We start from the raw sequence: 17,642 nt of genomic DNA, 5'->3' as shown, positions 1-17,642 counted from the left end.
AGTGTCCTTTTTGTTTTTCGAAGTGCATAAATATTCTGCCCATTCCAGTCAAAGTATTTCTTGAAAGATGTACAGTTTCTTTTAAGGTTAAAAAATCCGAGCAACAATGCAGATTGTAGATATGGAAAATCTGTTGCAAAGTCACACACATGCACATTTTACCTTCGAATAATTTTGATAATTTTTTGTGTGTCCTTTTTGGTTATATAGTTCATCGCAGTGTGTACACCTATCTAATCATCCTTATGTTCAACGTTTTAGGTTTGTGTGTGTTGCTGAAAAAGGTAAATTGAGAAAGCGCTTTGAACCCACCAAATTTATAATGTGTGGGTATTTTCATTACATGTAGGATACCAAATACAACTTGTTATTGCAAGTCAACAATTCTGTCGGTTTGCCCTCCTATAGACTGTACATTTGGATTTATTCTTTAACTACTTCGTCCTTAAATTACATGTAGTATTTTTGTCGTAGAATTTGAAGCGTCGGAAGTGAATATACAAGCCGCGAAAATTAGCCACGGTGATCAAATTTCCGTATTCCCAATCAAATTGGCAGACATTGTAACTGTTATGGCTACAACATCAGTGATTCAAGTGGCTCGATGGGAGCATCTGTCACATAATACTAAGTAGTGCAATATTGAAACTCGGGGGAAAAAGTATTTAGATATTTATATTTCAAATGTAGTCATATTTAAGCATTTACACAAAGAAATTAGCTACACTTAAATTCAATAAAAACCATTTGATTTCTACAGAAGTAGGCAGGTTAGTTCACCAGGACAGCCGATATATTGGGATATTACATCTGTATATTGACATGAATATGTTTATTTTGTATGATTATTTGCTAAAAATATTGATCACGATCAATTAAAAAACAACAGTTGTCACAGTACAATCTTTAATCAGACATAAGTTATCCATAAATAAACCGTGATGAAACGAGTGAGATTTATTTTAAAGATATCGTTTGGCGCTAGAAATGTGTCCTCCTTCCTGTTGTTGATTAAAATTATGATTACTTGTGATGGTAAAAGATAACAATAAATGATATCAAATTTCGATTGTTCATTCAAGTGCAGAAAAATTGCATTAGATACAACAACTACAAAATTATTTATAAAATTCATTTAGATGAAGCAAACTCCATATATAACATCTTACACGTTCAGGTATTTCACATCCAATCTTTTATGGTACTATTCTATACTTAGCACAAAAATGTCGACATTCACCTCAAAAGCTAACCAAACCCTTAAACAGACTTATTCAAAAGAGATCAAGTTACGATACTGTTGTCAGGTCATTAAGGTATAGAACCACTAATTCAGGCCCGGTCGGAAAGAACATACAAGAAAATAGTACATATTTTAAACAAAATAGTTCCTACGCATAGCTGTATCTTTGTCAATAGTGGGAATATTTGGGTAGTTTTAGTATCAAATGAAAGCTTGGGGACTTGGGGTCACTGTAGAACCCTTGTTGAAAGTTTTATTTGAATAATAAAGAAGTATAGGAAATTTTAATAGGAGGGCTCATTTGGCCTGTTGTTCAGATCAGAAGTTCCTGTTTTTGTACTATCAAACTTCCGGGAACCAGTACGCTCTAATATGCAATTAAAGGTATGTTGATTTTTTCAGCACAAGTCAGCATAAGGTACAGTTTTGACATGAAATAACTGCCACTTTATTTGAACTTAAGATAAAGTAGCCATTTATGCTTGAAATTGCAGAATTTAACATAGAAAGCAATGGGGCTATAAATTAGTGGTTTTATACCTTAAAGATGATATATTTTGGTATTAATATTGATTCACTCATAGTGTATTTGCATCGGAAATAAACACATTTATTCTAAAACCAGTTGTTGGCATGCTACGGGTTATGTTCTTCTCATATATTGTATGATGGTATGATACTAAACCCCTAACGGGAGAGATTGTGCTTGATTTTCATATGATGAAGACAATATATTAAAATCAGTTATATTGAGGTGTGGAGCTGGCATATCAGTAACTGCTAGTAATCCTTTGTTAATTTATGTATCATTGTCTTTTTGCTTAGTTTCTTTTGTTATCTATTCTTACATCGGACACGGACTTCTTTTAAACTTAGTTTTACTCTGCGTATTGCTGTGTGTTTGTTTATTCTATATTGGCTAGAGGTATAGGGGAGGATTGAGATCTCACAAAACATGTTTAACCCCCGTCTCATTTTTGCGCCTGATCCAAGTCAGGAGCCCCTGGCTTTTGTTGGTCTTGGATGTTTTTTTTAATTTTAGTTCATTTATATGTTTTGGAGTTTAGTGTGACGTCCATTTTCATTGAACTAGTACACATTTTTGTTTTTGTGCCAGCTGAAGTCGGTCCCGGGTGCGGGATTTTCTCGCTGTGTTGAAGACCCATTGGTGGCTTACGTCTGTTTTCTGCTCTTTGGTCGGGTTGTTGTCTCTTTGACACATTACCCATTTCAATTCTCAATTTCATCCAAACTGTGTAATCTGAGGTATTTTGTGTTGTTGGACTATTTATGAACTTTGTTTTATTCCAGCGTAACTGATGAGTCTTTTGTAGACAAAACGCGCGTCTATCTATCTGTCCGCAAACGTGCAACACGCCACGTTCGGCAGTGTTTCTGCGAAGGTACAAATAAGGAGATGCGCTATGATTGCCAATGAGACAACAATCCGTCAGAGATCTAATGACTTGGATGCAAGCAACTATGGGTCCCTGTACGGTATTCAACAATGAACAAAAACAATACATTTTAGTAAGCTATGAATATAAACAGTCCACATTGTGTTATAATCTTAATCACTACAAATTGGCATATATAACATTTCAAGCAATGACAGTCACACATACGCCATTTTGGAAATATAATACCCTTTTCGCCATTCTCTTATATCAAAATTTATTTATACACGTTTTATTAAGTTGTGTTTGAAAGAAAGTTAAATCAGGGTAATACCGGCGAGATAGTTTTCTTTAAAAATATATTTCCATACAATTTCAAGCATTCCTGTCGAAAAGTTCTATCCAAAAGACAAAATACGATAGGATTGGCTGCATTGTTGACAAAATATCCGCGCACTAAAATGTTGGATACTGGTCTAACAATATTTTGATACATCTTAGGATTTAGCATTACGACCATGAATGTGAAAACATATGACATATATCCTAAATAGGAAATAGCGGTTGCTGTCATGAGGCTTATTGTTAGTCGAATCGCATTTCCAAGATTGTGTTTTGAACGAGTAGCCTTTTTCTTTTCACTGTACGAAATTTCAATGTGCACTTTATTTATTTTTTCCTTCCGATTTTGAATAGTAGATATAACCTGGGTCGTCCCCGAACTTATTTCCGAAGGTAAATTGGAGGACGAATCTGGTTTATTTCCTAATGATTCCCTCCAATCTTTCCGAGTACAAATTTTACACAGTACTTTTCCATATGAAACGATGCACATGACAGTGCCAGCTGAACCTGTAATTAGTAATATACTGTAATAAACTCCTACATAACGTATACTGTGATACTCTGATAAAATTTTACAATCCTTGCCTGTAAGGCCAACAATGTCTGTTTTTTTTTCGTTCAGACCGTAAAATATAACTGCAGGAATTGACAATATCGTGGATAATCCTAACAGACTGGCAGATATGACATTCGACCTTTGTGAATTAGCAAATAGTACAGGCAAGTTTTTGACAATTATCTTATATCTTTCAATGGCAATTGCAGTCAATAAACAGCCGGAGGCCACTGTTACAATGTGATTTAGAAATCTAAAGAATTTACAAGCACCTAGAGATGAAAATGTGTAGTCGTATCGGATATCAAAAATCTCAAAAGGCATACACAACAAACATGATGTAAGATCGATAAGGGATAGCCAAATGATAAAAACTCGAACAGAATATCTTGCCATGACTGGCGATAACGTATATACTACGACTGTGTGTATATTGCCAATTGTTCCTACGACTGACAGAAATAGCAGGAATATTGTAGCTGGAATCCCTCTGTCCAGAAATTCTTGGTATTCCATTTCACTCAAACTTGTAAAAGTTCCATTTGAAAAATTTGATGCCATTCTGAAAATAATATAGGAAAAAATTATACAGCTGTTTTATCTCTTTTCATTTCAACAACATAACAAGAAATAACTGTTATTTCAATGAGTTATGACATTTGCCTTAAATCAACATTACAATTTATATAGTGTTAGCGGAATGTATTTCTTTTTATTTTCGTAAATGTTAAACACAATGATGATTTGGTGACGAATATGAAAATGTGGACCCTGATTTGACATAGACATCGATGCTAAGCCAGACAATTTACGTGCTAGTTCACAAGATAAGATAAGATAAAACAAACAAAACTTTTCTCAGTAGTTTATTTACATGCTGATTTTTAATGGGCATTATCACAATTTAATTGTTCCGATTTACTAAACAAATACGACTAGTTTTGACTCGGAGTCGACTAAAATATATCCCATCACTCTTCAATTGTTAGTGACGCAGCAACAAACATCAATGTGATTAAATGTTTCTGGGTTTGAACCTACCTAAGATCTTGCATGTTAATCTCCTACTCATAATACAAGCACGAAGACCACCGAGGACATCCGAACAGTTTGCAACAAAGGGAACAATCAAATCAGTAAGATGAGAAGACAAACAGCATGTTCTCAAGGCGTATACGCACTGGTTGCTCCACCAGTGGCACTGTCGGTTGTCAAATTACTACTAAAAATATACGGTCATGTCGAAAATTTATTATCAATCTAAATCAAACATCTGATAGTATGCTAGCTCAGTGCAGATGAAGAAAAGATAGGATTGTTATTTATTCGCTTCATTTATTCAATAATAATTTTGTTACTGCTAGATTATATGTAAAATGTTATAAAGCACTAAGAACTCTTCGCATTACATACATACCTAATTCTATCTTTCTCAATCGTGTTGTCCTTGTGTATATAGTTGTTTATACTTCTACATATGAAAATAATTCCATCCTTATTTGTTATAATTTCCATGTAAACATTTAAATTTTTAATTACCAATCAATTATATCACAACACGCCCTTTAAGATTATGTATACAATGAAAAAGTAAATATTTCTTAAGCTTTAACAGCATTCACTCTATTGTTTTACAAGAACATTGTAGTATAACATGCATGAGGTGACATATTTTTTTATTCTCCCGATAACTAAAATACTAAAGTCATTTGAGTCTTTATCTAAGCTTTACTTTTATGGCAAACCGTTCACGTCTGAATTATGTTTAAGCCATTTTTATAAAAAGAAAAAAATACAAATTAATAAAAAAAACACTTGGATTAAAAATAAAGTTCACACTGAGAATTACAAATTATGCAATGAGATCTAAGAGAAACACACTACGATTATTAAAGTTCAAAAAACACACTTAGAAATAAAAGTACAAACTAAATTTAAAAAAATTAAAATACACACAATGAGAATGAAAAAATTATACACTGCTATTTGCGAGTATATCTCATTAACTTACTTAGGATGATTTTGAATATGTATATGACTCCCCAAAGGTACCTTAGGGTATCTATTGTTGAAAACTGTGAGAAATAAATCTGATCATAGTTGACCTTTCCTACCTAGACTTTACTCATACTTCTGAAAAATTTGGTCAATAGTTAATGTATCATCCACACGGTCGGTTTGAAAGAGTTCGATTTTTACAAAGCAATGATTCTTTTTTTCGAATAATGGCTACAATATTGTTTTGACGAGAACGGCATGCCATATACTTACATATTTGTCTTATAAAGGATGACTTTTTATATACGGCTTTCCATGGTTTTACAGACATTAAATGAATTAATGTTTGCTGAATTCGATTCACATCTGTTCTTACAACACTGATATTTCGTGGGCTAAACCATGTACATAAATATCAAACGCAATCATTGCTACTTTTATAATATATTTACTAGAAAAAATCAAATCACGTACATCCATACATCTATGTTTAAGCAAGGTCAAGATTTTTTGAATACTCATTTCTCACATTTGAAGTCAACCAACATCACAGTTCAATCACATAAAATGTGAATGCAGTTGTATTTTGTTTTTAAACCTAACGTTTAAGCTGATTATAATTTGAATGAATTGATAATTGAAAATTGAAAAAAAATAATATAATTACGAGGGGTAGAAATAATTTGTCTGAATTTAAACGTCAACTCAAATAAAACACATGTTATTACTTCAAATTATATCCGTATATCATGATAGTCTGTACGACAAAACAAATAATCAACAATTGCCTGCCCTTACACAATATATTCACTTTTCACTTGTATTATTCGACTTGTTGTTTATTTTTTTCTCTTAAGGTGGCTCGAGTGTCAGCCTCCATCTTGGATTTCGAAATACCAGATAACGATCGGTCTAGATCTTTAGTGAAATGTGCAAATTTCGAGAGTAGAAGTTGATTCATATGTTAGACTTTTCAGGTTAATACAGAAAATGACATGTTTTATCATATTTACGGATGTATTTTACAAAAAAAAAACTGATTATTTCTGTTTGATTCATTTTTTTCAACTTTGCCACATAAGGGGAGACTACTCAAATGTAAGGGGAGATAATTCAGATAAAGTAACTTTTACAATAGAATGTGTTAGGAATTAATCTTTTTTATTATGTAGCAAAAAACGAGTTCGGTGACCCCATTTTTTCTTTTTCTTATCAGAAAGTCTATTATTAGAGCTATCTTCATATATTTTATCTCAAAATTCTATGGTGTAGTTTTCGTTTTATGACACAAAATTAGGTTTTCCATGCATTATCTATACAAGATATGACAATTTCGCACAACCTGCAGCGTGAAAATAATCCCGGTGACCCTTACTTTTTATTATATTTCCGAAAAATGGACACCAACAGGAAAATATTAGATAAAAAAAAACATGTACATAGCTGCAATTATCAAGTATCCGGTTGTTTACGAGACCGACACGATGAGGCAGATATTTAATGTTTTAACCCAAAAGGTAACAATGCGCAGTAAGACGACATTACTCATAAAACAGCAAATTATTCTGAACCGAAGAGATTTTGTGTTACATTAAACAGCTGTGTGCCTACATTTATTTAAGAAAACCTAATTTGTACTTGGAAATACAACACGTACAACACAGTCGATTAATCAACAGATAATTATTGCCTAAATGATTTCCTTGTTTTTTTGTAATTTGTTAAAAAAAAAATGTTTTTCCACGATCATTTTAAAAATACCAAATTGTTTCACTATTATCAGATGTATTTGAAGTGTAGGACAAAATAACATGGAAAATACCAGTTTCAGTTGAGCTTTAATTACAAGAAAACGTCAAACACAGATTTGAAATATTTTTTATACTAACTTTCTTAACAAAGTATATAGTTTTATTTTTCATTATTTATATCAAAATGATTTTTCTACCATTTAAATTGATGTTATAATACGTCAAATAAGCATGGTCGCAATCAACATTTGTATAAAATATAGGTGTCCGTCCAAAGTCCGACTTTATTTGCGTCCATTCGTGTTTTGTTTTTAGAAAAGAAAATCTGAAAACAGAAACTCAATTTTGAATAAATTGGTTTTGTCATTTATTGCAGAGTTGTATATGAAAACTGAAATTATAAAACTGTTGTCTCTTTTCCTGCATAGTTATAGAAAATAGGAAGTGTTTGTTTGTTTTTAACTAAATATATTCATATATAAAAAGGCGGACACTAAAGTGAAATTTACACCTCATTAGACGAAAACAAAGTGACATCGTCATGGCAAAAAAAAAAACGAAAATCGACGAAAAGACGATCAAGTCGATAAAACACTAGATAGAAATCTAAAGACTGAACAACACGAGCCCCATCAAACACCCATGGTAAACTCATGTGTCCCAAAATGATTATGATTGAACACCTTATTGTAAGTACAAATGATTTAGTATCTTATACTTTCTACCAGCAGAAACATACCTATATTTGATGGTAAATGATAAACAAAACATCAGACACACCAAGGTTAACATGTGTGTAAAACTGATATTCACCACCTTATCCATTAGTGGCACCAATAGTCTTGATAATTTTGAAAAATAAATATTGTGATAAAATCGCGTACGATGAAATCAAAATAGTAAATGAAATGTATCATCACTTCAAACCTCACATCTAATATAATATAAAAATAAGATCTGGTATGAGTGCCAATGAGACAAGTTTCCACAAGAGACCAAATGACATAGAAGTAAACAACTATAGGTGTTGATTTGTTGAAGTTGAAGATCAAGATAATATCATTATTTAATCGCTGAGTTATTTAATCTAATTTGTTACTATTCAATTATTTGTAATTTATAATATAGGGCTAGGACATCTAGTTAAGCATTACAAACATACCTTAATAGATCTCTCAAAGTCTTTTTCCGTATGCTTATAGGTGTATATACATATGACAGAAACGTTACCCTTATTTTTTATGGTTGTCAAGTGAATACTGAAATATATATCGTCGATCAAACATATTATTACACGCCTTTCAAATGGTGTATCCAATGAAAATTTATCTTTTTACACATCGTTAACTGATATTCCTGTACTTTGTTGTTTTTTATCGTTTATAGTCCAGTTAAAAATAAGATTGCAAACTGTTTCCCCATTTAGAAAACAATGAAATGTATTTAAAGTGCAGGGTAATAGAATTGGAAAAGACCCATTCAAAATATGCCGTAAATTCAAAAAAGCACAGACTCACCTTTTAAATACATGTAATGATATTTCATCCTAAAATGGTAACAATCAACATTTCAAAAAACAATATGAAAATAAATATCTGTCCGTACTCTGTTTATATCGTGTCTTTTTCTTCTTTTTATTTCAATGATATTTTTGTGATTCTAGGTCATCCAAATGCAAACAAAACAGATAGAGAATCAAATTTCTAAGATTTTCGTTAGAAATTTTCTCAAAAAGGAATTTTTCGGATGATATAAAATTTGTGTTTCAAAATATTTTTTTATGACTAACATCATATTCACATATTTAGTTCTCTTTTCTGATAAAAAATAAAAGCATTTATAAATCACAAAGCAAACAATTGTTATAATATGATTAAGTACATAAGATTCAACGTCTTCAATTTTGTATCTTATTACAAGATTTTTAAGACAAAAAACATGTTGACCAATATTAAGATACATAAATATTTTGTGTAGTAATGTCCAATATTTTTTTATCTTTGTGCATTCAAAGAAGAAATGAATATAGCTATCAGATTTGAAACATATCTCACAGTTTTCGCTGTTAACTACTTTCCAGCCGTACAGATTATGATTGATAGCTAAAATAGTATGCAATAGTTTCCATCTGAACATTTTTAATCTATTATCTTTTAAAAAAAAGAAAGGTAAAAGATAGATTTTTCTTAATGAAATAAATAAAATTTTCGCATGATGGTTGTTTTTTCCATGAGCAAAAACCTACTGGAAGCTCTTTATTTGACCTGATTATAATATTATACATTTCTTTAAATTTAATTTTGTCTAGATTGTAATACATGTACAATCCATTACAGAACATTTTAATGTCTTGTGTTATGTTGATTTTAGTATGTTTTGATATATTACTCTTTAATTTCTGGATCCAACTTTTGGGTAAAGCTTTTCGAAGAGTACACAGTTCAGCGATCCAATTTTGTTTCTTTTTAAGTTTATGTAATACATTATGAGAAATTTCTCCTTTATCATTAATTACATCATTAACAAAAATTATGTTTTCCTCTACCCAATGACTAAAATATAAACTTTTGCCATGTGTTTTTATATATTGGTTTCCCCATATAACTTGCTTTCTTATATCTCTATAATTATCAGGTACTTTTGTCTTCCCCCCCCCCCCCCCCCCCCCCCCCCCCCGCTTTTAATCCAACATTTCAAGATTTCAAAGTAAAATGTAGGTAAGTTTTTTAGGTTTTCTAGTGACTTATGAGAATTAAGATTCATTTTAAATATTAAATTATTTTCCCCAAACTTCCTGAAATAATAGGTAGGTATGATTTTCCAGTTAGCACAAGTTTCATCAGTTAATCTTTTAACAAAATTTATTTTGATAGCCTCAATGTATGCATTAATATCCGTCATATGTAATCCCCCTTCAATATATTTTTTTCTTAACACTGAGCGTTTTACTTTCTCGCTACCAGCCTCCCATAAAAAATTAAATAAGATTTTTTTAAATTGACTTATAATCTCAGTGCTCAGATTTATCAATGAAGCAACATATGTTATATTGGGAATAACTAGTGTTGTAATTATATTTATTTTTCCAATCATACTCAATTTTCTTTTCTTCCAATCATTAAGTATCCTTTCTGATTTTTCAAACTGTTTATCTATATTTAGTATTTCACATTCTTTTTTGTTAAGGCCGAAATAAATACCAAGACTTTTCACTTTATCTTTCCAATTGATACTTTCAAATTTGTCTTTGCAGTGTTTTAGTTTACCTAGCCATATACCTTCTGTTTTGTTTCTATTGAGTTTAAGTCCCGAAAAAGATCCACAAGTTTCTATTAAATTTAGTGCATGTTTTATTTCATCTTAAGATCTTAAAAAGAGAGTTGTATGATCTGCTAGTTGTGAGATTTTTAGGCTGAGTTTTTTTATCAATTTTTATTTGTATCCCTTTCAGATCATTATTATCTCTTATTCTACAAGCCAGTATTTCGACTGATAAAACAAATAATAAAGCGCTTAAAGTGCATCCTTGTCTAATTCCCCGTTGAATCCCGAAGATTTCAGAGATCCACCCGTTATTTAAAATACATCCTTTTATGTCGTGATATAGTGTTTTGACCCACTTTTGAAAAGACTCGTTAAATCCAAATTTTTTTAATGATTCCAGCATAAAGTCCCATTCTAGTGAGTCGAACGCGTTAGAAAATTCAATAAATAGTATAGCTTCATCCATATTAAAGTTTTCTGTATAATCTATAATATCTTGAATTAGACGTACGTTGAATCCTATATATCGATTTTTAAGATAACCATTTTGATCTCTGTGTATGATAAGGGGTAAGATTTTTTTAAGTCTTTGTGCTAAAGTATATGTAATAAGTTTTACATCAGTATTCAACAAAGTAATTGGACGGTAGTTATCTAGGGACAAAGGGTCTTTTTTTTTTAAATCAATGATATGATCCCAATCTTTTGGGTATCAGATAGAGTTTCTTTGTCATAACATGTGTTAGAAACATTCAATACAATATGTTTTAATTTTGGCCAAAATTGTCGACAAAACTCAACTGTTAAACCATCTTTTCCTGGAGTTTTGTTTAATTTCATATTATAAATGGAAGATGTTAACTCTTCTAGGTTAATTTACCATCTACTTGTTTACTTTCACAAGAATTTAATGAGTGATCAATGGGGGTATTATCTATGCATGTCTTTAAAATTTCAGTTTCAGGACACGTGCTTTTGTACAGAGATTTATAATACTCTTTACTTACATCTAAAATTTCACTTTGATCAACAGTTACCACACCGTTTTTAGTCATTAATTTATTTATAGATTTTTTAGCCTGACTATTCTTTTCTAGGGTTAAAAAGTACTTAGTATTTTTTCCCCATTCCTCTACACATTTTATTCTTGATCTAATTTGGGCTCCTTTGGCTTTTAAAGAGTATATCTCTTCTTATTCTTTTTCTAAGTTTTTTATTTGATTAGAAAGATCATTATTTTTTCTATCAGGCAATTTGTCTAATCTTTCATTTAAAATATTTAGTTTGTTTTCCATTACTAAAATATTATTTTTTCCTTTCTTTGGCTTTAGATTTACAGTATTGTATAGTAGACTCTCTTATGTCAGTTTTGAGCAGGTCCCACTGATTTAGGACATTTCTAAAATTAAAATTTTGCTCATACTTTTCAATTAACTTATTTATTAGTTTATTATACTGAGTATCAGTTAATATACTATTATTCATTTTAAAGTATTCCTTACCACGATTGTTTGCATAATTGTCTAATTTAAGTGAAATACCTAGTTGGTCTTTGAATGAAATTTGTGCTGGCCTGATATCAGCAGATACAGTAATTATGCGTGCTTGTGTGCATATTATAAAAAAGTCTATTCTACTAGCTTCATTTGTAGAATTTTTCCTTTTCCAAGTGTATTGTTTTTTATCTTTATCTAATTGTCTCCAAATGTCTATCAGTTTGTGTGTTTTGATTAATTGTTTTAAACCATCGACTGGCTTTTTAAACTTTTTATGTAGTTTATTATTTTTTGTATCTAAAGTTGAGAGTAGATCATTCATATCTCCCCCTACTATTAAAGCACCAAGAGTGTGTTCTTCAATTAATTTACTTACTTTTTTATAAAATTGGTTTCTTGCATGAACTTCATTAGGTGCATACAAGTTTAATAAGGTGAAAATCTTATCTTGAATTTCCATATTGATTATGATAATTCTCCATTCTTTATCACAAAATTCATTAATCAATTTAAAATCGAGTGATTTGTTAATAAAGAAAGACACTCCCCTCGAATTTGTTGTGCCTAGGCTATGAAGATGTTTGCCATGGAATTCATTGTTAATTTGCTTTATCATATATTTTGACAAATGAGTTTCTTGTGCCATTAAAATGTCGCATTTCTGTTGTTGAAACCAAGAAAATAACCTAAAGCGTTTTTCTTTTCTCGCTAAACCTTGACAATTTAGTGAACAAATGTGAAGGTTTTTTGTTTTCATTATAATATTAAAATATTTTGTTTGTTAGTATCTTAAACAATCTATTTAAATATATAAAAATGTGAGAACCTTTTCTGTGAATCGTGACCCAGATAAACTATACAAAGTTATTTTTAGACCTATAAATAGGAAAGGTAAAGTTAATTTCTATTTTTAGCTTCATTACTGACTTTCCGAAAACATCTTGTATTTTGTAAACATTAAAATTGTCACATACTGTAATTGTAATAGCTTGTATATTTACAACTATGTTTTTCTTTTTCAGATGTGGAATAAATCGTATCTGATGTTTAACATAGCCGTGTGGAAATATGTAGTGGTTTCAGGATATATTTTTGGATTAGTGAATTCAACTGATTTTTCCGTTTATTATAAGTTGTCTGTTTATATCCTGTAGAAAGTACATCTGGAGATTTGTACTCTTACAATTCAAGGAGACTGACTGTTTTTTACTTGATTTCAAGTATCTCTTTTGACAAAGGATTAATGTGTGCCAATGAAAGAATTCTGGATGACTATGTGAAGTAAATGTGAATTTTTTATCCATGGTGATCTTGCATTTTGTTAATTCAGTGCGACAACCAATGACAAAAATTTCATTTGTTTGAGATGTGCGTGGAACAAAATTTTTTTATTCAAACAGTTTTACCAACTTTAAATTCATAATCTATACATTTTTCATTTACAAATTTCATATATGCTATATTTACAACATTTTTAAATAAACAAATATGCTGATAATTCTCTTTTGAATGTATGCTATCTACAATATAGACATCACATTCACAAATCACGATTTTGTTCACCTGATAAACACAGTCTATGTTTATGATACAAAGTAAACAAAGATATATATATATATACAATATATACAATATAAAAAACATGAAGATTTGTATTTGATAGTAATTATTTAGATGAGCTTAAGATTTAGTTTTTTTTCACAGGTTCTTCTCTCTTGTGAAGCTCATCAGTAGGAGAACTTGCTGTTTGTTTAGTACGTGTTTTTTGCTCTTCATTGGTTTTATTTGATGGAGTTCTAAAGGCTTCTGCTAGGAACCGTTCCATGCTTGGCTGATCATTGTTTATATTTTATTTGTCTTTTTTATTTTTTGCCCGTTTAGCTTTTTTGACATGTCGTTTTGCTTTTTTCTCACTTTGCTTGGATTGATCATCAGGATTGTTCATGACATGTTTGTCTACATCATTACTTGCCTGCTTATTGAAGGTGAAGCTAGGTGTTTTATTTCCTGCATCATCTGCTTGGGTTGTTTTTGGCTTTTCCTTTTGACAGCTTTCCGGATGGGTGGAAATGTCTGAATCTGACTCAAATTCTGATTGGATATCTTCGCTAGAAGAATCAGAGTCTGCACTGCAGTATTTTGCCGTATGACCAGATTTCCCACAAGTCTGACATACCCAATCATCTGGGCAAGTAGTGCAATAGCTTGCTTTATGACCGCTGTCACCACATGTTCGACACACCCAGTCATTTGGGCACTCAAAAGATTTATGTCCCTCTTGTAGGCATTTATTACATGTAATGTTTGTACGGGTATCAACCCGACCTCGATGGAGAACTACTGCTTTGTATTTTCCAATAAAACAAGTTTTTGGCAAAGGATTTAGTATTGGGTCACATATCGCAATGCGATCGCCAGTCTGACAATTTGTCACACGTCCATCAACTCTTAGCCTTTCACGAAATAATGTATGTACAACACAGGTACCAACCTCAAGGGTTCTTTGAATTTGGCCGTCGTCTGCTGAGCAAGGTATATTTTTTTGTTCTTACACGAACATTGTTAGGATTTTCATTTTCAGCAGTTTTGGGATTTCTAGCATATGTTTGTATTAGCTTTTTACGAATAGCAATACCATTTGTAAGTGTTTTATCTCGATCTTCATGATTGTCAAAATATAATCTCCACAATCCTCTAACCCTTTGTAAACCTTTCAAGTGGCTTGGGTCTATAAGATGACCAACAGCTCTATATAGCTCGAAATGAGTGAGGTACTGGTCTTGTGAGGGCTTACCAATCCCAAATAAGTCTTGTTCCAAGATGAAGATTGGTTTAAATTCACTTACTGACTGATCATTTGACGATTGGTCACCAGGAGAAACTGCTTTAGCATAAGACTTGGACGAACTTTTTGGATCTGCATTTGAATCCGCCATATTGAAAATTGAGACAACTTCTAAACTTTGAATCTCTCAATTATAAATATATATTAAAATTCCAATTGCAAAGGGGTTGCGGGAAAAATTGTTTTCTTTTATTGCGCTTTTGTGAATCATTCAGAAGTAGTGAATGAAAGTTTGAATTTTTTTACAGATGATGAGTTTCAGAAAAAAAAAATTAACACCTGATAACTGCAATTTTAACCCCTTCATGGAAAATATAGAGTAGTTTGTTATATATTTAGTGGAATAAGAGATGAAATGAGTTCAGACTCTTAGATTTTTTAAGCTTTTGAAAGAATTTATTTTTCTCAATCTAAAAACAAATTTCATTCAATTTTCGTAAACTCTACAAGAAAACCACCAATTTCAACATACTCTACTCTAGAGCCTATGTTACAATTTTACAACTAGCATTTTATTAAATGTAATCCATTCAATTCATATAGCACTACGCTATATAAAATCGTACAGCATTACATTATAAACAGTCTCCTTGCATTTACATTAGGTACATTTATAGCAGTACATTATACACAATGTTGTAGCATAACACTGGGAATATTCTTGTAGTAAAAGTATTGTGGAAGTCGATCTTAAAGTATTCGATTATTTAATATCTTCCACTATTGATCATTACTGGTGACATATACATGGCCAATAACACTTCTCTTCGAAATGTGTTATTCGAATGTTCTTAATAATGCGACCATAAATCCATCAACTGGAAATGCAACTTTAAAATACTGATGAATTTAGTCAAGGATTATGTTCACCAATGGGCTAAACGTGAAAAAAAACGTAGATACTCTTTCTGAATGTGATAATGCTGTGAGGCTATTGAAACAAATAAGAACTAAAAAACTGAATGGGTATGTGAAACCATATACTACTTTAAGACAAAAAATGTTACTAAGCATATGTCCTGCCTCAATGACAAATATGTTGTTGATCAAGCAGATAAAGCTCTAAACAACATCGTGTGTGTTTGTGTAAATCACATTACAAAGCCTGCTTTATAAAAGAATAAGGCATTGACAATTCACATTGAAACTCCAAATTAACCTTTACAGCATAAACCAAAGAGGAAATTCTGAATCAACTTGGGTGTGTTCTATGTTTCTTTGGAATATCAACCAAAGATGAAAAACTGGATTATATTACACTGTATTTGATACAGTGTCCTTACAAACAACGTTATAGTCCTGGGTCTTCCAAGTGCTTCACGAAACCTCTTTTCAAAAATATATACATCATTTTGATCATAAAAAAAACAGACTTCATACTCGTGCGGGGTGAATCAGATGATAAAAAATTTCCAAAGTACATAAATCTAAGTCTCTTCCCACTTGTAATGGTGTTAAAATCTTTGACTTGTTTACCCTTTACACTAGTACTCCCAATACCAAATTAGAAAAATACAAATTAAACGAATTGGTCCTACTTTGTTTCATAAAAAAAAAATTGCTAACGTAAACACATATATCTTGTTTAAGGGAGGAATAAATCCTACGTTTGAAAATAAAAATACTGATTCAAACTAAATCTCTAAAACTGACATTATCGAGATGCTTGATTTCTTGATCGACAACATACATGTTAGGTTTGAAGGACATGTTTTTCACCAAACAATCGGAATTCCTATGAGAACCAACTGTGCTCATTTTCTTGTCGATGTGTATTTATTCAGTTACATTAGACAACTTTTATACAGGAAATTCTTAGAAAGAATAAAAAGCAAGCATGATCCTTCAATTTCACGTTCTGTTTTATACATGATGTTCTATCACTAAACGTTTGGTGACTATGTCGAACGCATCTATCCAATCGTATAAACATAAAGGATACGACAGATAAACTTAAGACTGCCTCATATCTTGACTTACGCATTAGCTTCCAAGTTGTGAACTTTCTGTTTTTATGTAGCAACTCAACTGCAGCACCTTCATATGTACTAGAAATCTCCCGGTTACCATATCCCAGAGCTTGCATTTCCGTCATGATTTACTTTGATAGAGGTTTACTGCTAACAAGGAAGATATTAAACCACGAGTTGTTTGCACGTTATTGAATATCTGTTTCATGTATAACGACGGATATGTTTCAATTGTCATGTCCGCCGTCTATTCTTGAAATGTGACATACCGAATAAGACTTGTGTAATAACAATAGCAACATGCCAGGAACCATATGTGTAGGAGCAGGATCTGCTCATCCAGAGCACCTGAGATAATCTCCGGATTCTCACGTTGCGTTGTGGTTTGTATTCTTTTGTTTGTCTTTTGGTGATTTGTCGTTATATGCCAAGGCGTTGTCTGTTTTTTATACTTATGATTTTGAATATCCTTTTCGGTATCTTCTACCTCTAATCTAAAGATACTATTGCTATTAGATTTCCCAGTCACAGCGTATACAGTCCCTTTGGCAGATAGTGTCCTTTTTGTTTTTCGAAGTGCATAAATATTCTGCCCATTCCAGTCAAAGTATTTCTTAAAAGATGTACAGTTTCTTTAAAGATTAAAAAATCCGAGCAACAATGCAGATTGTAGATATGGAAAATCTGTTGCAAAGTCACACACATGCACATTTTACCTTCGAATAATTTTAATAATTATTTGTGTGTCCTTTTTGGTTATATAGCTCATCTCAACTT

At 31.4% G+C, this 17,642-nt stretch overlaps 1 protein-coding gene across 1 annotated transcript; it reads right to left on the bottom strand.

The window, feature by feature from the left end:
• Window positions 1–2,397: 2,397 nt before the first annotated feature.
• LOC127723820 (uncharacterized) lies at window positions 2,398–8,509 on the bottom strand. The gene is made up of 2 exons (XM_052230548.1): window positions 8,453–8,509; window positions 2,398–4,103 (listed from the first exon to the last, which is right to left on the bottom strand). The coding sequence occupies exon 2, from the start codon at window positions 4,100–4,102 to the stop codon at window positions 2,963–2,965; it is 1,140 nt and encodes a 379-aa protein (XP_052086508.1). The 5' UTR covers window position 4,103; window positions 8,453–8,509; the 3' UTR covers window positions 2,398–2,962.
• Between the last annotated feature and the right edge of the window lie 9,133 nt (window positions 8,510–17,642).

The sequence above is a fragment of the Mytilus californianus genome, unplaced genomic scaffold, assembly GCF_021869535.1.
Source record: "Mytilus californianus isolate M0D057914Y unplaced genomic scaffold, xbMytCali1.0.p SCAF_13, whole genome shotgun sequence".
Taxonomy (NCBI): Eukaryota; Metazoa; Mollusca; class Bivalvia; order Mytilida; family Mytilidae; genus Mytilus; species Mytilus californianus.
This window is presented reverse-complemented; position numbering and strand designations above follow the sequence as displayed.